The sequence below is a fragment of the Platichthys flesus genome, chromosome 6, assembly GCF_949316205.1.
Source record: "Platichthys flesus chromosome 6, fPlaFle2.1, whole genome shotgun sequence".
NCBI lineage: Eukaryota > Metazoa > Chordata > Actinopteri > Pleuronectiformes > Pleuronectidae > Platichthys > Platichthys flesus.
The window spans coordinates 16,757,314-16,778,000 of NC_084950.1; the positions used below are offsets into that span (position 1 = coordinate 16,757,314).

At 44.3% G+C, this 20,687-nt stretch overlaps 2 protein-coding genes across 5 annotated transcripts in view; both read right to left on the bottom strand.

Annotated features, from left to right (window-relative positions):
- LOC133955365 (coiled-coil domain-containing protein 136-like) overlaps positions 1 to 1,378 on the bottom strand; it is a 27,306-nt gene extending 25,928 nt beyond the window's left edge. For 2 of the 4 annotated variants that reach the window (XM_062390175.1, XM_062390174.1), the window contains exon 1: positions 154 to 574. In XM_062390175.1, the coding sequence (XP_062246159.1) occupies positions 154 to 201 (48 nt within the window). In that variant the 5' untranslated portion in view covers positions 202 to 574. Of the gene's footprint in view, positions 1 to 153; positions 575 to 1,359 lie in introns of those variants that run through there. The other 2 variants (XM_062390176.1, XR_009920875.1) reach the window with 2 other exon arrangements.
- Positions 1,379 to 6,364: 4,986 nt separating this feature from the next.
- LOC133955620 (transmembrane and coiled-coil domain protein 3-like) lies at positions 6,365 to 20,361 on the bottom strand. Its single transcript, XM_062390548.1, has 4 exons — positions 20,128 to 20,361; positions 10,333 to 11,306; positions 10,040 to 10,175; positions 6,365 to 9,122 (listed from the first exon to the last, which is right to left on the bottom strand). The coding sequence occupies exons 1-4, from the start codon at positions 20,191 to 20,193 to the stop codon at positions 8,817 to 8,819; spliced, it is 1,482 nt and encodes a 493-aa protein (XP_062246532.1). The 5' UTR covers positions 20,194 to 20,361; the 3' UTR covers positions 6,365 to 8,816.
- Positions 20,362 to 20,687: the final 326 nt, after the last annotated feature.

The window sequence follows — 20,687 nt, forward strand, 5'->3', positions numbered from 1 at the left end:
TCCCCTCTTTTGCTACCTTTTGGGGCTGATCGTATCTCGTCTGTGTAGTGCAGGGCTAAAAATAGCAGCATCCAAGTGCACAGCATTGCAGATAGAACATACACACACACACACACACACACACACATTGACACACCACCAGCATGAACAGACCTGTAGAGTCCACAGCCTCCTCGATGAGTGGAGGTAAACGCAGTCCATCCATGGTCCCCTTGTAGCTGCGTTGAGGAGAGGGAGAGAGAGACGGAGAAAGAGAGTGGGCGAGTGAGAGAGGGTCAGAGGCTCTGCACGCCCACCTCAGCTGCAGGGAGAGCGAGAGAGGAAGAGAGGAAGGGAGAGAGAGAGTACTGAGTACAGTGCATGTGCAATGACTTCAGTGCACCCACACACAAACACACACACACACACACACACACACACACACACACACACAGGCTGCCGTAGCTTGGGAGAATTATTAGGGAGGGTCCGGGGAGCTGAAGGCTGAGCTCCGGAGCGTGGGAGAGAGATGCCGAGATGGAAGAAGAGGGGAGGAGCAGAGTGGAGGGAGAGATGCTGTTTTCCAGGCGGAGAGCTCTGTTTCAACCTCTCTATACCACCCTCTCTCTCTCAAACACACACGCACACACTATCTCTCCCTGCTCCCTGCTTGGCTGAGACTCTGTTTACTATTTCCGAAGTCCTCCTTTCAACTTCCTCACCCCCTCCCCCTTCCCTGAAAAAGTCAATGTGTGTTTATTTGATACAGAATTAATACTTAAACCAAAAAGATAATATAAACTCTTTTATAATAAGATTCAGAACTGGGCTGTTTGATGTTGTTTTCAAAAAACGAATCATGTGTGGAAATATGACATTTTATTTCACGGCTGTCTTGTGCAGCTCTTAAAGTGGAGCGTGTGAACATATCATGGTGAGTGCACCGAGATATAACAACAAACCGATTTTCAAAAGAAGCTCAGAAGATCAGGCAGGATCAAAAACATTTGCAAATATTTGCTGTGTGCAAGATGCATCTGAACATTCCTCAACATACAAACACACACACACACACAAACAAACACACTTGTGCACATACTGCCTTAGCCCTCAGGCCAAAAGAGTTTCACCTATAATGAGAACCAGGCAGTGTTGCAGTGGAGGCTGACAAATAATGCCGTAGATTGCTGATCATTTCCCCTTCATTGTTCATTTCCTCCCCCTCACCTCTCCAACTCTCATTCTTTCTCTGTTCACTACGAATGAACAGAGGCTCCTATGCTATCACACACTCTTCAAACGCACACACCACACACACACATACACACACACATACACACACTTGATATCCTTATCTCTCTCACCCGGTCTGTCCCTCACCTCATTCTTTCTCTCTCCATCCGCTGTCACGTCAGGCAACTTTGTGTGTAAGTGCACAAGAGGCCAGAAATGTGAGGTGGGTCTAAAACACAGAGAGAGGAAAGGAGTGCCAGGCTTAACCGTACAGGAGGATATTCCTATCACAGCAGTGTCAGAGAGCAGGAAGTGCTTTGCAGACACACACACACACACACACACACACACACAAACGAAGAGACGCATACAATTTAGTCAAGCATGTTCTCACATGGAACCTACCGGCATCTAAAAGAGGAAATGGTTTATAAAAAGAAAAGCAGAAGTCAGAGAAACGGAAATAAAAAGAAGTCTGAGGCTCAGCATGTGCTTGTTTGTACCTGTGATTAACAGCATGACATTTCTCAAGCGAGGACAACACATTACAAGGGAAGAAAGTCAGCACGTTGAAAAGATTGATGCCTTTGTTTATGAGCTTGTTCCCTCCTCCTCCTTCTGTGGGGCTCTGAGCAGCTGTAATCCCCAGAGCAGAGTGAGCATGGAGGCATCTTTCTCGACTTGAAGACACCCCACAGTCTACACACACACACACAGACACACACACTCAGACACACACACACACACACACACTCAGACACACACACACACACACACACACACACACACACAGAAGAGGGAGAGCTTTGCAGACAGTTGGCTGACAAGGTGTTGATAATGAGCTGAAGATGTCTGGCTTCAGTCCACCACTGTCACCTCAGGTTGGCATCGTTTTGACAGCATTGCTAAAGATATACTCAAGTTTTCTGTGCGGTAATCCTCGTCCATATACTGTGACTAAATTCTCAAAATCAACCCAATAAAGAAGACGATGGCACTGCAGGTCAGCGTGTTTATGCAGTAGGAGAGTGTTGGAGACAGATGAGCTGTTTGTCCTGTAGCAGAGAGCAGTAACGCAGAGTGTGAGGTCAGAACAAGGGAATCGCTCAGCTCTGCTCATACTGCAGCCTTTGTTTTCCTACCCACGGAGCACACAGCTTTAGTATGAGCCTCAAGAATGTCGGCATCTAATTAACATGGAACGTCAGTGGACATACTCAGACGGACACAAACACACAATGGACCTACAGTTTCTGTCAGAGTTTGCAGTGTGTCTCTCTGGTTCTACATTTACATGCATTCATGAAATCTTGAGTTAAACATTTTATTTCTTTACACCCAACTGCCATTGGCTTTTTACATAAGAAAACCCTAATAGGGAAGTGGAAACAAGCTGTTAACCCAATATATATAGGTAAGTATATGATATACAGTATTATCAATCAATCAATCAATCAATCAATCAATCAATCAATCAATCAATCAATTTTATTTGTATAGCACATATTTACAAATCATATTTGCCTCATACGGCATAGGGTTTAATATCCTCTGCCCTTAACGCTCATTACATTGAATATTTTAGCTGAATGTTCTGATCAAGCGGTTGCATAACATATTTTGTCTACGCAACATTGTCCTTCATTTTTTGTCATGTTCGTGTTCACCTTGAAACTCCAAATACAATATTAACTCTCATTTTAGCTTGATTTTGGTCTCCACCAACCTCAGAATGAAACACATTAATGAGAAGAAGGGAGACGAAAGTTTAAATATCCACTTTGGAATACCAGAAAATAATGGTGCGCGAACATGCAATTAGTCAGGTTTTATTGCAAATAAATACCAGTTGCAGTTCACAAAATCATTTTTTCCCCACAGAGCCATGTGGTTTGATCAAGCATCGAGTAGAGTACACAGAAACCGGGAAGATCTCTAAAAGCAGATTCACTAACAAAGACTACGCCATTCGTGACACATAAAGTAAATTATTGGATTGCGAGACAATGTTGGATGTATGGGTTAGAGTTGTGATGAAGGGGGTCGAGGACGTCTCAAGGAGCTTCTGGCTTCATCATCCCCTGGGTTCATGAACATGGGAAGAATGTGATGTCTCCATGGCAGGGACCTAAATGGCCGAGGTTTGGACCAACCATCCAGGAGTGGGGCGTCCATACCACCTGCTGAGAGGGCAGAGGAAAGCAGAGAGGGGGCTTGGGGGGGAGAAAGGTTAGTGACGCTTATGTAGGCACACACGGGTCATTGAGTTAACAAGGCAGAGGCCAGTGGATCAGTGAGGAAATGAGGTGAGGTGTGATCTTGTTCCTGGATCTCAGTTATAATAACTCCATCACATAAAACGTGCATAGGAAAGTCATAACTTAACAGATGAGATGAACCATCACAAAATATATACAAATACACACGACACAGATTATAGATGTACAATAATAAAAAATATACATCAGCACGGATATTTCTAGAACAACCAAATTCAACAGATTTGATGTATGTGCAAAATACAGTGATGAAAAGCTCATCCATACACAGTGGTCAGATCCACAAGCCCCCACTGGAAGTCTGAACCAGGGGGAGCGACATGCTGGGTAATTACTCTGCAGTGACAGTGTATCATTGTGACTGTCAGCTGGACATGTAATGGTACCTCAGGGATATAAAAGTCAGTGATTCACCCACAGTCCACTTTACACCACTGGGCTGCCTTCACCTCCGAGCATCGCCGTGGCGCTCTGCGGTTGCTTAGCAACCCAAGGAAATTGGAGGTGCCTTTGAATTTGGGCATTTTTAAGAGGTGATTTATTGGAACGGCCTTAATGATAAATGCTTCTATAAATCTGGAATTTTCTAAAGGCTATTTCTATGTATTCATCATTAGAAGAGGATCTAATCCTGGTCACGGACTCTGCAGCATCACAGAGCTGCAGACCTGGCGCCTGATGGAGCATGAGGCGGTGGCTGGGAGCTACATGCAGGGTTGTGCATTATTATGGTATAGTGCAGAAAGCACAGGGAGGGAACATGGCCTGTTTCCATGACAGAGTAAACAGGAAATGGGAAGGGACCCGTGCTGCCAGAGGAGTCCAAGTTGCCAGAGAGGTCAGAATGTTCCCATAATGTGAGTCCATGAACTCAGAGGGACAGACACACACAAACCCACACACACTCACTCACAACTATATTTATAAACACTAGCACAATTAATCACAAATATAAATCCAGCGATGCTTACAGCTAATTTTATCTACACCCTTCCCACTCTCTCTTTTGTCTTCCTGGGAGTGAGAAAAAAGAAAAAAAACGTGTCCTTCTCACGTCCCTCAGTAGAAATTGGAGCAGGGGGAGAAACCGCCGCAGTTCTTTTGGTCGCCTCCTCCACGCAGGTCCCATCCCCTACGGTCACCATGCCAACCTGTGTGAGGAGGAGGCTGCGAGGCCCCAAAGAGACTCAATGAGGTCCTGGGATAATTAGCAGCTCATTATGGAGCCCAGTGAATAGACCAACGGGCTGGAGGAGCCACGAGGGAGAGAGAGGAAAACACACAGGATCTGAGCCTCACATCAAAGCCAAGCGCTCACTTCTTTACATCACACAATACAGAGGAGGGAGAGAGGGGAGAGGAAATATTGCTCTCCATTCACACCTACAAATATAGCTCATAATCCCCAGTTTTTAAGCTTTTGCATGTGTGTGGTTGAGTGTGCGTGTGTGTGTGTGTGTGTGTGTGTGTGTTATTCATGATCTCTGCGTCACAGCAATCTGATTTTTTTTTTCTTCCCCCAGAGGCCTCAGTTGCTCTACAAATGCTTTAAAACACAGTGCAAGTCCGCCTACACACACACACACACACACATACAAACACTCACAATGATTCCACTCTTGAACTTAAGCTCTCATAAAGTACGGGAACACAGTGTGAGTGCCAGAGATCCCCAGCTAAAGCCCCCCCCCCCATGCTCCATCTCACCGTGTTGGCTGTGCCTCTGTTTAGCATGCAGGCAGACTGACTCTAAAAGCCATGCACATCACGATGCCAGGTGACCCATATTGCAGTGCGGTGAAGTTTAACCTTGTATGAGCTTCATTTCCTGCGTGTAGGTGCATCCCTGTATCTGCACCTGCTGCTGCCTGACACTGAGCTGATGCACGAGTGTTGATTCACCTGCTGAACCGCAGGGTATAAGAGACGTTTTATACATTGCGTCATTTGAAATTGATGTTTCACACGCACGGTAGCTACCTTTCATTGGACCTGCGCTGATTCATTGCAGTAGAAAAATAATCCATGGCTCTGTTCACCAGTTTTTCCTGAGGATCAGAATCCACCTGCATGAGAAGCACATTAGTCTTGGATACAGACGAGATCCGTCTGCAGAGAGAATCCCTTCTCACAGGATTGAATACAGTGTGACCCAGATTTGATGTTTATGAAAATATACAGAAAAATACTGCAGTGAGGGCCACGCGCTCGAGAAATGCGAGGCAATACAGAGAAAAGGCTGTGGTGTTAGTGTCCATCTGTTGCAACAGCAGGGGGCGCTCCGCTTCTACTTTGGGGACATTTGTGCCACGGATCAGTTTTCTGTGCTGTTGTGGTTTGAATCCCAGACACGTGAGAGATAAAAGGGTTTGTGTGAAGTGGTTGCATTGATTTCTGGTCATGTTTTAGGTATCGATCAGTTCGTCATCATGCAGCATTTCAACCTCATTACTTATGGCATGTCGGCAGTGCAGCACCTGCTCCCCCTAGTGGTGGTGAGATAAATAAATGACCAGTGTGAAAAGTCAAATATTTGTGCTATATTTCAAGTGAAACCTATTAAAACTACATGCTGAATAAGTCTGTCTCGGTTGTGTTATTCTAGTGCAAATATCCCAAGATAGTGGAAAATAATCAAGATAATGGCAAAGAAATCTGCAGTTTCATTCATGAAGTGTCTGAATATCTTCTGCTGCTATAAATAAGTTACTTTCAGGACGTTTAAGTGATTTAACAAGCTTCAGTCAATTTCCTTTCCATTTTTGACATCATGGAACATGACAATCTCTCAATCTTTGATGTTCTAACACCCCCCCCCCACATCACATGCAACTACAATGACAAAATCAATTCAAAACAGCATAAGTAGTGCATTGTTTAAAAAGGGTTGTTTAATTTAACAGAAATTGTCAGACGAAGGCACATGATGCATGAAGATACGACTGATTGGTCACAGTGCACCAGAGATGAGAAGAGAATGTAAACCTGATCTGTGGTTCTGCAGGTCAGACTTCCTCAACTGCGTTAAAACAGAAACAACACAATATGATGCAGTCGCTGACAAGAACAAATATCGACACAAACAATGTTAAAGTGGCAGACAAACATTAAAAAAAAGTGGTCTGTGGCTTCATGTGAGATCCTTACAGGCAATGTTCATAAGACAAACAAATAGCATTAGTCAGTCCATTAAATAGGCTCATAATTCAGCACTTTGAAACTGTAATGTGCTCGTCACCACAGAGCACTGAAGGCTGTTTGTTGCGTCGTTAAAAAAAGAGAATTGCATTTTTCCTCGGAGAAAAATGTCTTTTATCACAGTATAACCCATTGCCTCTTGATCACATTATTAGTAAAAGACATGGAGAGTGGGTAAAACACCCATAAGACATGTAAATACAGAGAGCCGAGTGTTGCTTGGGTGCACATGCATGCGTCACTGCACTGGTGATTCTGCCGTGTGTTGATATCACCATGCTACCAGCGCAGTGAGAGTCATGTTTGACCCCAGAGAGAGGAGACAGCTGGTCTTATCACACACCAGCAGTGGCTTCTTCAGTGGTTATGATCTCTCATGCAAACATTAATGACAGCCCCCTCTCCCCACTCCAGACAACACCAACAGCCTGTCATTGTGAAAATATTTATATAAACACACACACACTCCTAAAAATAATCATTCTTTAAATCAAATATATTGCACTTTGAACACGATGACCAGTACACAGAGAAACTTTAAGAGACGACTGACCGCAAAAGTCAAACAAGGCAATCATAAGACAGGGGCGGGGAGTCGTCGGCCTCCAGGCTGCCAGACAAGTTGATCTGGCCCGTGGGACAATTCATAAATATAAAGAATTTCTCATGACAGCAACTGATTTATTTGAATTTGATTTTTCTGCAATAAAAGCTAACGTTTCCTTCAGTGGGGAACCCTACAGCTGCCTGTCAGGTCAGTCCGGGAGATGGAAACGCACGCATAGCCTTCTTGCCTCTAAAATTGTAAAAGTAAAACTGTGCATTTTCCTACCCTACAAGATCAAAAGCCTGATATGACCTCCACTGAACATGCTGATGTCTTTGCATGTGAAAACTGAGCCGAGCATATTTGCCACTCCGTTTAATGTGGAACCATCTGGTAGCGCCTGACAACTGTCTACAACATGAAATCGTTGAAGCAACAAGGAGCTTCAGGTAACGTACAACACACTCCCACCGCCCAACTGTTCTTTTCTAAAGTCACACTCGCTAAGACTTTCTTTCTGCTTAAGACCCTGGACGGAGGAGCATCATCACCACTACCATCTGACACAGTCGTCTTGCAGCATCGACCGCATTGAATAGCCCTTGATAGGAAAAACATTCCTCATCCATGCGAGGGATGAAGAAAATAAACACGTAGAAAACCGCGAATTTCCTCTGTGCCATGCGGGAATGCATCAGCGCGAACCTTCATCTCCAGATCACTTCCAAATTTGTTTGAGCGAAGGGGGGATGAAAGATTCCCTCCGCAATGTGGCTTCATGTGGACTTTGACTTGCTTTCGCTTTACATGCACCTATTTGTGACATAGGCCTCAGTAGGTTCCTCATTCAAATCAATAATTCAAAGTTTAAATATATACACTCGTTCACCTCTTTGGGTGAAAGTCTGATTAGAAAATCTAGTTAAGTATGGAGGTAATACCAGAAGCCTGTTAGCTAAACTTAGCAAAAAGACGAGAAACAGGCCCACAGAGCCTGGCTCTGTCTAAAAGTAACAAGTACTTCCAGCGTCCCGATCGCATGTACCAATATGTTACGGGTTTATGCTAAGCTAAGCTAAACAGCAGCTGATTGTAGCCATACAGATGTGAGCGTGGTATAGATCATTTCATTTTACTATCAGAAAGAGGGCAAATAAGCACATGTCGACGTAGCCTTCTTCTTCACCATGTGCATGATTGCAAGAGTTTCAGTGATATTGAGTTAAGCTGAGGCAAAATGAAGAGAATAAGCATTTTCTTCAATTTGGCCTGATCATTGTGGTAAAAAGCATTTCTCTTCACCCTTGCCTTTTGTCTCCTGTGATTATTAGTTTTTCATCAATCAGTGAGGATCTAACAATATATACTGTTATAAATATTAATGTCACGATGGAAAAATGGAAATATTAGCTACAAACATTCAAGTGAAGACAAGAAAATCAAAAAAAATGTCACTTAAAAAAAAAAACAGTGACTTCTGTAGATGAATGGCGATCGTGTCATCTGACGATTGTACAACCAATCCTCTTAGACTATCCTAACAACTGACAGTGTGGCGTTATTGTTGATTTTCGGTATGGTCAGCCGAGCACCAGCAACCTGTCCATGGCGTACTGTAAACGGTCCAAATTCTTCCAGAACATGGTCAAGAAGCAAATCCCCAGGAAGGTGGCGACCACATGGTATCGGCTCCTCATCAGTGGGGCGGCAAACTTGGCAACGGTGGAGACGCACACCAGGATGACGGTGATGATGGCCAGCATGATGTTGATGCTCTTCCCCAGCAGGACCCGGGCGTCGTGGCTCTCGAGCTGGACCGTCTGCTGCTGCTGCTGCTGCTGGAGCTCCAGCTTGGACACTCGCGTCTGACACGACTCGAGGGCTTCCTGAAATAAACACGAGAGCGAGAGAGAGAGAGAGACTTTACGGTCCTGAACATTTCCATTGGCTAAAGGGTATTTTACTGACCTTTTAATCCTCCATTACCCAAATTCCCTCAAACGCTTCATTATGTATCAGAAGGAAAAACACGAGGATGGAGAGGGGATTTTGCGGTCATGAATGCCAAGTGTCAAATGAGGCGATTTGTTTCGTAGAGTGTTCTCTGATGAAGGGGAAAACTTCCCCCTCACTGTGGTAATGATCTAATTAACTTTTGAACAAGCTTCACCGATGTGCTGAACATGACCAACTGATCTCCCAACGTGTCACATTTTTATGTAACAGCCCCCAAAAAAAACACACGTCTAATAGAGCGTGGCAATTTTCTGCCGATCATGGCCGTGACTGAGAGAAAAGTTATCGAGCCCGCCCCCAAACCCCAATCTGTTCTTTGTGTCCAAACCTGAGCCCGATGTTTTTCCTGATTACTTTAGGGGCATAAAAAAATCAATTAGATTGCAAAGTCTTACGAACTGCATCTGATCCACACCCACAGTGTGCAATAAAGCTTTAAAAACAACGCTACATAATAGGGAGCTGGTTGCTAAGGCTAACAGTCATCTTAATTGTTTCCGGCTCCTAAGTTTTTATCATATCAATATTTCTGGGGTTGGATTCCCAGAGGGGTTTGCTCATTTTTACATAGAACCAATACTTAGTTTATGAGACCAGATGTACTTGGGTTGAGACATTAGCCTGAGAGAAAACGGATCAAGACCATCCTGAATGGGAAGTTTTGCCCAACTACAGTCACGTACAGTGCTAAAAATCAAGTAGAAAGCCCAGCCAACATGTCCCGACCCAACAATCCTTTCAAATGTTTTGACCGAATCCACCTCTGGTTGGATATCCACACACTAACCTGTATGTCCCTGGCCCTCTCGTGTGCCTGGTAGGCCACCCGCTCCTCAATGCTGGCCAGTTCCTGCTTCAAATTCGTCATTTCATTTTGGTGAAGCTCCGTCAGGTCGTTCAGTTGGTCTTCCAAATGTTCATATCTGTTGATCAGTGCAGAATATTATTATTCAATCAGATTTTTAAGGGTATTTTTCACATGTTTATATCAACCTTATCTCAAACTAATGATATATTTTTCATTCATAAGGTTGTGTGTTGTATTATGCAGTACAAAGACATAATTGGAATACAAAATACCTGTATCTCTCTTCCTGCAGTGTTTGGCTGAGGATGCCATACTCTCTCTTGAACTGAGCCTTCAGCTCCTCCATGTCATCCTCGAACTGGCCTTGAGCTTCTTTAACCTCCCTCACCTCCTCCAGGCTCAGGGCCAGTCTGCCGTGACTGTCGCCGCCTGCAGGCTGCTCCTGACCGTGCGCCTGCCCCGCTGACACCCCTCCTGCCGCCGGGTGTCCGTTACTGTCTGCTGAAATAGAAGCGCACTCCGAGGAGCACTCGTCATCACTGGGGTACTTGGGCTTGCTGACCATGGAGGTGCTGCTGCTCAGCCCCTTTCCTGCACTGTCAGTGGGTAACGGAGAGGAAGCATCGAGACTGGTCTTGAGGTGGGCGATGTTGTCAGCGCTGCCAAACTTGTTCCTGATGAGGTTGGCGAACTCTCTAGGTTTGCTGAAGAAGAAAGGAGGCGAGAGAGAAACGCCTGGTCCGATGGTCTTGATCTTGTCCATGGTCGGGTGTCGGCCACTGCCCGTCATATCCCTCAGCAGCTCTCTGGGCGAATCCCTTGGGATGGTGCTGTGCTTGAAAGCGGACGGATGAGGGGTGGGGCTGTGATGGATTTCACTGTCCTTCATCTTGCGATGATACTGCTCCAGCTTCTTTTGCATCTGAGCGATGTTTTGAGCCGATTTCTGGTTCTTCTTCTCAAACACCTGCTTGATGCGCCCCAGCTGCTGCTTCTCCGCACTGTTCACCAGCTTCAAATACTCGGCTACATTCTCGTCTCTCGCCGTGTGCTCAATCTTCAGCTGCTCTGTGACTTTCAGTATCTTTTGCTGGAGGTTGTCCAAGCAGGAACGACTGCGCTGGATCTCGAAACCGATGGCGGGACCAGGACTGGAATCACTGAGGTCCAGATCCAGATTGTTCTCTGAAGAACCCCGCCGCATCGATACAGGGAGGTTCAGTAAACTGCCCTCCGTGCTCCGATCCTGCAAGAGGGAGAAACAAAGTTATTCAGAATGAAGCATTTAGGGAGGATCTTACACCACAGAAAAGTGTCTTATCAGCAAAAGATTAGATTAGTCTTCCAGGAAAGTAAATTCCTATTCCATGCATCACCTGAGGCTTTCAGTTCACATCCATGTCTGTCCAGATTCACATGATGTAGTGAAGAATTCAAAAAGAAATTGAATACAACTTATTTTACCTTAATAAATGTATAAATTCTTGAGTAATGGAAAAAATGTGGTCTGTGAGGTCACATCTGACTTTTACTTTTGACCAAGCTATAAATAACAAAACAAAAGCTTTTAAATAAACAGGTCAGATCAGACCATTCCCGACTGAGCCGCACGTTCTGATGTATTTTTTGTGCATGTGCGACAAAAACTGCGGGACGAGTAGCGGGACGAAAGATAGAAGAAATATAAGTTTAAAAAATGGGATGAAAACAAATACTAATATATAAATGGACGGATAAAATGCAATATAATTAATAAAATAGTACACTACAATACATTACATTATCAAATTTAAAAGTAAAATGAAGGGAGCATTATTGGCTGTCCATTACAATCTACAGTTACATGTGGCCAATGTGTTTACAACAAACAGTTTAACAGACAGTTCCAAATTAACGGTTTGGATAATTGGGTTAAATTGTTTAATTGCTCAGCAGACTAAGCTGTAGATGTGTCTCCAACAGTTTCACTGCTCCCACATGTCTCTGCAAAATGTCTGGTGGGTGAAACGTTGCTGAAACAATGAACATAAGGTTGTCGATTAATCTCATTTTCCTTCAAAGGTCGGTTTACACATATGTTAGAATGTATCCATATACAGTTCCTCCACACTCTACTCCCCAGGCCGGATATTGCCGCTGTGAGACCATCTGGTGTGTATGTATAAATACGACTACAGTAAGCAACTTTAATTATGGTAGGCAAACTTGAGATGCTCCAAAAAGAGGAAGCTGGGGGAAACAGCGTATGAAAGCCTTTATTAGGTATCCGAGCAGGATTTCTTTTTTTGCTGAAGTGTCACTTCTCTGCATCACAGACGTAAGAAGCCCTGCATGTTGATCACAGCACATCAGCACAGCAATGATAGGGGATGCAAGCCTAATACAAAGTGTTGTACAACAAGCACTATGGGCCGCACAAAGCTGCACTAATCCTTAACAAATGTAACACTGCTAGTTTCAAGCAAATAAACAGATCACAGCCGACTTAGGACTCAATCCTGATTAGCGTTTCCACATCAGCACATTATAGTTGCATATTGCAAGATAAGTCCCTTCACAACTGACTCACCGACGCTCCTCCACACATGGCTGTCAGGTGGACGGGGGTGTATCAGGGACATTGTGTATAGCTGGACGTGCAAACTGAGTCGCACACACACTGATTCTGAGACTTATACAAAAACACATTCACCTGATCCGATTACACACGTAACCTGCCCATTTAATTGCCTTTGGCACAATCAACCTGTTAAACTGGTTTGTTAGGTCAATAGAGAGAGCAGCTCTAATATCGTTCCTGTCATCTCTGTTTATTCCTAGAATGGGGTTTCACCATAATGCGCAACACAGAAACTGCTCTGCAGCCAACTTGTTTGTAACAACACTGGCTCTGTCCTTATTCCTCTCAATAACAACAGGATGGTGCTGGGACATTTGTGTTTGACACAAGATGAATCCTTGTGATCCTGGTGATCGCAGTTTTCCTGTAAATCCAGTTCAAAATGTCAGTTTGCCCTCTGGGCTTCATGACTACATATCTGCGAAATCACATGTTTGTTTTGAACTCATTAGCATTTATTTTATTGGAATTGATTCCTGCCTGACACTCTGAACTAAGATCCCACCTTTTTTCAATTTGTTTGCATTTGATCCGGTTAGTTCAGGTTTCACGTTCTCATTTAGGGATCACACTAATTCTTTTGTATGTCATCATCACTAGTTTGAATGTACAAATGGAACATTCTCACCATACAGCGCTGGACGCGAAGACTGCAAGCAATCCTATGAGTCTAGGCAACTCTGTTACTGAACAGATCAGGAAGACTTCTGCTTCAATCGTTTAATATGGACTTAACTTCCTGCAATCGTTGCAAAAGTCTAAACTATTCCAAAAAGAGTTGGAGTTGGATTTTTCCCACTGCAGGTGAACCACACAACTTGGGTGTGAAAGTTGCCCCTATAATGTTTTTTGTGTTCTCTACCTGTTTGTATTTATGTGAAACTTTGTATTAATTGCTGCCCATCTTGAGCAGGACTCCCTGGCATTAGATATTTTGTTAACTTCTCGTTAAATACAAAAATTATATAACTAAATTGATTTCAAATAAAAAATGGTAATCATTGTGCCAGCTAAATTTCACCATGTTCACATTGTCATTGCAAGAATGCTGCCATGCTCTCATCATTCATTTCAACTGCTGATGCTTTAAGCTAAAGGGCAACTTCCAGGCTGTCACTGTTGAGTAAAACAGGTTGTTTATTGGTCTCTATGTGCTTGATATTATACATCATACTTATTTATCAATAGTGTGTGGCTGGAGAATGCCATGCTTATTTCAACAAGCGTGCCTGCAGTATTTCAGCCTCTGTCCTTGTCCCATTCTCTCCCCCTCTCTGGCATCTGTCCTTCTCGAACACAGGACTCATTCTCTGCAGAGAAAAAAGCTCACTTTGTCGTGTGCTACCTCTGCTCTGTCCGGGACTCCGATGAGCGAGCTACTTGCATATGGATTCACTGGCCTTACGTAGCATGAGGAGCCTTGCACCCAATCCCCTCTCCTCCCGGAGACCATGCAAATATCTCTTGACAGAACAATTAGTTTCACAGATAAGCTGAGCTTTTGTCAAACCTGTTTGTCACACAAAAGATACAGTCAACTAATATCTTCCTTCTTAAAGAGGAAGTATGGGACAGGCCAGTGTGTAGGTTACCCAGTCTTTTTAGTTTTCAAACAAGGAACACAAAGAACTGTCTGTTCAACCAGAAAGCTTAGGCAACATGCTCTTTATTAAGCACTGGAACTAAGCTGGCTCCTCTAAGCTTTCAAATGTTCCATGTTCTGCTCCGTAGCATTAGGGAGCAAATAGAGGTCTGAGTGTATTGCTTCAAGATGTTGTGACATAATTTATAAGGGATGTTCATATGAAACAGGGACCTGGCAACGAGTGATGAGTCACTGTTAAGGCCTGAAAGAAAACCAGGCCTTGACAGGGGTGGAAGTGTTTGGAACGAGCATCAACAAAACTTCCATTTTCACACTAATGCATCAAGTGAGCGTTAAGCCAAATTTGTCTCCAACAGCTGGAATGCGAGGCGTACACTTTGTGTTAGAAAACACGATGGCTCTTGGCAGGACGACTCCTGATTCATGAGAGCAGCTCCAATGACGCTGATAACACAATCCAGATGTTTTTAAACTTACTAGAGACCCAAGTTAAATTTGACATCGGACATTTTCCCTGATAAGATAGTTGGCGAAAATTGTACCATTTCAATCTAATAAGCCAATTTCCACCACCGCTGCTGCCGCGACTTAAGAGTTTTACCCATAACTGCTGGAGCAATCTGAGGGCCTCTCTGGAATAGTGGCTCTGCTTAATGAATTAGTCTCATGCTGATGAAAATGTCCCTCCAAATCTACAGAGAAGCTGCCCTACTTTGCAGTCCATTTCTCCCCATCACTTAAGCAGTTCTCCAGGGGTTGTTGAGGTAGGAGGGTGAAAGCGTGCAAGGATTGAAGGTTTGAAAGCCCAGGAACTAGGGGAAAGGCCACACCGCAGCAGATGGCAGCAGCAGAGTGCAACAGTTGGATGTTCCGGCCTTAACTGAGGTCACAAATTGAAGCCAGGTAAGAGTTGGATGAGACTGTGGGACCATCTAAAGTGATTTAACCTTTCTAGGTTGTTCTTGAGCAACACAGTTAGATCCCATCTGTGCTCACTGACTATAAGTATATAGCTTGCCTTTCACACATGCACTACACAGTGGGAGGTTCTCTGCATAGACGGGTTCACAACAATCAAATCTCATTTCCCAGTTGGATGTCGGCAGCCTCTAAAGTACCCCTCTGTCATGGTGAGACATTTGTATTGTTTTTGTTTTCAGTTTCTAGAACCAAGTTGATGAGGTAAGAAACCTCATCAACTTGGCCCTTCGCTCGTGGTGTATTCGCTCGTGGTGTATTCGCTCGTGGTGTATTCGCGTGAACCCATTTTTCACATGGGTTCACACAGACGTTATCCGGCCGACAGACAAAACAGAGAGGGCTACAGAAACTGAAACAGATAAGAGATAAGGGGATGGAAGTACTACATAGGGATATGGTCCCAAACTAAGCTCAGCAGCACAAATCATCCCAATCATCCTCATCACCACCAACGGGATCTGCAGGAGTCCTCTGTGCCCCTGGGGTGCCTCCCTCACACCTAAGCCCCTGCATAAGCTCCCCCCTTCACCAGGCTGCCCTACATAGCACACACAGCTTCTGTGCAACAGCGTGACCCATTTTAATATGCTCTGACCTCACTCGACAGCATAACATAAAGATCCAACTGCATTAGCCTCAATCTTGACCCGACAAGGGAGAGCCGCTTGTTGTTCTGCTCCGGAAATTTGCACAAATATCTGCTGCTTTTTCAGGAGGGGGACAAAAGTCATGGTGAGTCGCTAGAAACTGCAGATGCTGCTTATCTTGCACTGCAGTGTCCTCCCTCTTGGATCAATGGTCTAGTTAGCGATTCAGTTTTTCATGCAAAAACATACACTGCACCCCCTCTCCCCCACTGCAGCACCGGAGGAGGCAAGAAACGAGAAGCAATCCAACATTGAAGCCGTGAGCTGGAGTGTAGCAGAGAAGCACAACTTACTTAGGTTCCAGTGGTTGTGCAGTGGGTGCATTCTCAACACTGAGCTGCATTAGTCTAATACATTGTGAGTCAGATTAGCAGAGCACACAGAATCTGAGCCTGTTCCTTGCTAAGCTCGCTGCCCCCTCCACAAACACGTAATCTTATTCAAACAGGAAGGCACTGCACCACGTTATGAGGAAGTAGGGTTTTCAAGCAGTCACAATCACAAGCTGTTATCTGCTGTAACCATCAGTTTGGGTCATGCAGTGAATCACATACATGTCGCAAGCGTTTGCAGCGATCTGTATAAATAGATCTAAACGAGCGGCCTTGGCTTGGTGTTTGGTTCATAGGGTGGCACTTTTATCACACTTTCTATATTTCCATTCTCTCCGTTAATGGCTCTCTGCACCCCAAGAAAAACACACAGAAAAAAAAGGAACTGGCACACTCATCGAGATGAAACAAAACCGTCCCCTCAGTGGAGAACAGAGCCACAGAGGGGAAGAAGCCTGCAGTGCTTATTGGTATTCCTCCCAGCTGATCCTCATGGATACAGACACTCTCCCACTCAGGACTCACACAGGGAAACCGGAAAAAAACAGAAACGGGGAGAGTGAGAGCGACAGGGAGCACATCTTTTGATCGGAGAGCTGACCCAACATCTCCTCCTCCTCCTCTCATCTGCTTCCAACAGCTGCCTATGTGGTCTTCATCTGAATAAAAGAGGGGGAGGGAGAAAAGAAAAATTGCAGCAGAGTTTGAAGTCTTAAGTTTTCTGAATGGCTAATTCCCAGGAGGTCAGCAGAATGAATTGCTTAAAAGGCATATTCACTATTATCTCATAGACAAGCTGCTCCCGGACTAAATCAATAGCCCATTAACACTCTCAGCGTCTGCTTGTCCCCATCAACTGGAAGGATATTGATTGGGATTCAATTAAGATAAATATGCAGCCATATTCAATGCACTCAAGAGTGAGAGAGTGAGTAGCCGCGATGACAAAGCAGGGTTGGTAAAGAGTCAAGCAACTCATTAGCCAAGAAAATGGCACTTGATAAAAAGAAAAGAGCAGGGGGACAATGTTTGCAGCTCCATGAATCACAACACGAAGCATGTTAAAAAGGATGCCAGTTACCCTGACATGATGACTCATATGTTTGGCCTTTGTCTGGTGGCATGAAGGTACCGCAGCCACCACAGGTGAAGCAGAGGGTTCATGTTAGGACAAGACGTGTCACCGAGAAATGGCTAGCACAGCTCGGCAGGCCCCCATCCACTGAGGGTTAAAGCCATTTGCTGGAAATGAGCCACTCAAGCTGAATTGTTGCATCATCATGGCCTCTAACCCACTATGTCTTCTGCACAATGGCCTTTTGAGAAAAAAAACTGGAATGTCATTCGCGGCCAACAAAAGAGGGAAAAGCAGCATTAAACCACCCGATTGTCAGATATGTCCCTTCATACTATTGTGTTGACGGTTACACAGTGGGAAAGTCATCGACTCTTTGAACGTTTAACTGTGTTGTAGACATTTTCATATATTTTTGCAAGTTTTTAAAAAAAATCCAAAACTGGACTGGATTCCACCTTCAGTGGAATGAATTGATAAGACCTGTGTTATCTGAGTTCCAACATTTGACTGCGCCACGAAGTACGCAACAGAGATAGGATCATGTTGAGGCATAGACCATAGCAAAGAGAAAAAACATTGCTAAAAGGTTTGAGGCACAATGGCAACAATAATTGTGAACCGGGTAAAGATTAGAACCACCCAGACGTTTTCTGCAGGTGCCTGTCTGACCTAACTGGGTACTGGGCAAGTAGCAACAATAAACTGTCATTCAATCTCCAGCCAGTTTAAGAAATGAACTCCAGGAAACGTCCACACTGGATCTGGATCTTCTCCAGAGAATGTCCTACACAGCAGGACTGTGCAGCAAGCAGGAGGCAGGACATGTTGTATGAATTCCATTCCGCAATTGGCCCGTATCACCAAAAGCTCTCCAATCTCGTTGTCTTTCTAAATTGACATCTTTGTCTCTGCCTTCCAACATGTATGACACCTCTATTTCATATATTCTCTTGGTTTATTTCAGCTATGCATCCGACGTGTGCTAGAAAAATCATCAACGCACTCACTCGCTTGCTCCCGGTGAATTACTGATGGGAACTCAGATATTTGTGTTCTCACATAAAGCCCCTCTGACTAATTCCAGGAGACTATCCAGCGTTCAGTGCAGGTCTGAAAGAAGATTAATTAACGAATGGATGAAGGTTGTAGCGACCCAGACTTTTTCCCCAAGTTGCCCATCTTTGGTCAGGGAGGCTAACAAGAACCCATCGGTCCCTCTTCAGAGTATCGGACCTTTCAATAATTTCTAAGAGCATGTTTTCACTTCGTCTTTATGGGATATTGAGTAGATTGGAGGGCAAAAAGTGTGATTTTTTTCCTTTAAGCATTACACATTAAAACGTGCAAAAAGAGGTAGAGTCTGAACACTTCCTGTCACAAGCTATTTGTGTATTATTCTTCACCTTTAGAGGAAATGTTATTGACTCTAATTCACTTGATCATGTGTTGCTCACAGGCCAAGGGCTTCGGAAACAGAGCCCAGAGGACCTGAGCGCTCGATGCTGCTGAAAGACATGTCACCACCCCCTCTGAGGAATAAGGTGGCGGCTCAACCGGCCTGAAGGCTCGTGCATATTCTAGCATTACAAACAAAGACGCAATAGCATGCTGCATGATACTTGGCTGACTTTCTGGTTGCACAAGTATCGCACATGACAGAGCATTCCTCTCCTCCGAGTCAATGTGACCCGAAAGCACCTACTCAGGTTTATCTGTTTGATTACATCATCCAACCATGAGAAGACATTCAGTCTCAAATAGTTGGACTGTTTGTGTCTGAGCCTAGATGCATCTGTATGTATTTCTATGTAATCATCATCCACTCTTTGCTGTGGGTTTAGAATGAATGTTTACAGATGATTAGATCTATATACAGTACTACACCCAGAGCACATTTGGCATACCTTATTATATTGTGTGTCTGTTGTTAGACTCTGTGCTGTTGTATATAGAGCGACATAAATAAAGTTGTGATACCATAAATTAGTTGTTTACTGTATATTCTAAATGTCAGTGTCACAAAACAGTACCCAGCACCACCTTTCATCTGGAGTATGGTGAAAAAAAGGTCACACATTTAGTTTCTGATTGACTGCCAAACCATAACACCTGTCCGATTGAATACAAATACACTAATCCAAAATAAACACACATTAAGGCTCGAGTCGGAATAAACAACTAATTATCTTATTTTGAACAGATTAAATGCTCTGGTAGTATTTAGTTTAAAGTGCTGGACTGAACTGTATTATTACTTCAAGGAAAGTGGGTTAGGTTTTCCCCTCTGGTATTATAAACACTTGAATCTGATAATTAACTATGACAATTAACTAGAAATGAACAAAAACACTAAATCCACTGAAAATCCTGTGAACATCGCGGGTTTGTGTAGGTTGGCAGAGAACGAATTGGAAGACATTACCCGAGACTTTTCACCATTTTCTGACCTTTCACAGATAAGGAAAAATAACAAATTGAAATAAAATCATTGCGACTTTCAGACTAAATCTCGATACAGAGAGAGATTATGATCGTCCCATCTGGATATGGAAAAACCCCGTGACGTTTACAGAGACAGACACCTGAAGGCTCCTCCGCGATGGAGACGTTCTGTTTCTATGACGAACACATGTTCACATGTTACATATGAGCAGCCGGGTGACTGGGGCTCTTTGTTAGAGGAGAGATATGCAGCTGCTGCTTTCACATGACGTGGATCTCACACAGTCTGTGTGTGTGTCTGTTTCTCGCTGGTACAGTAGCCACACAACAATGGTGCACAACACACTCACATGATACTCACCATCCGGCTGCTGTGGTGTTTCTCCACTTCGCATAAACTTCGCACGGACACGCTGGCGCTGGGCATAATAATGTTAATCCGGAGTCGGAGCTTCAGCCCGGAGACACACGATCACTTCTTCTTCTTCTTCTTCTTCTTCATCCACCTCGGTTCAGCGGCAGCTCAGCAGTCACTGCCTGAGTCCATGTTGAGACCGGACCGGCTCTCCCACTCTCTCTCTCTTTCTCTCTCTCTCTCTCTCTCTCTCTATCTCTCTCTCTCTCTCTCTCTCTCTCTCTCTCTCTCTTTACACACACACAATCACGGTCGGCCCTCCTCAACAAACTGTGTGAACATAAGCCCCGCCCACTCATAGCGCTGCACTGGGAGGGGTTAACTCTTTGAGCGCGCGTGCCTGTCGCTGGGAGATAACACACTGATCCCACAGTCCTCAACATGTGCAATGGACACACAGGGATTGCAGTTTATACAGATGGGGTTTCATTTTGGCGTGAGATATAAAAGATGCAGGAGAAACCAGATCAACTGAAAATCCACTGAATAATCATCTGAAACTGTCT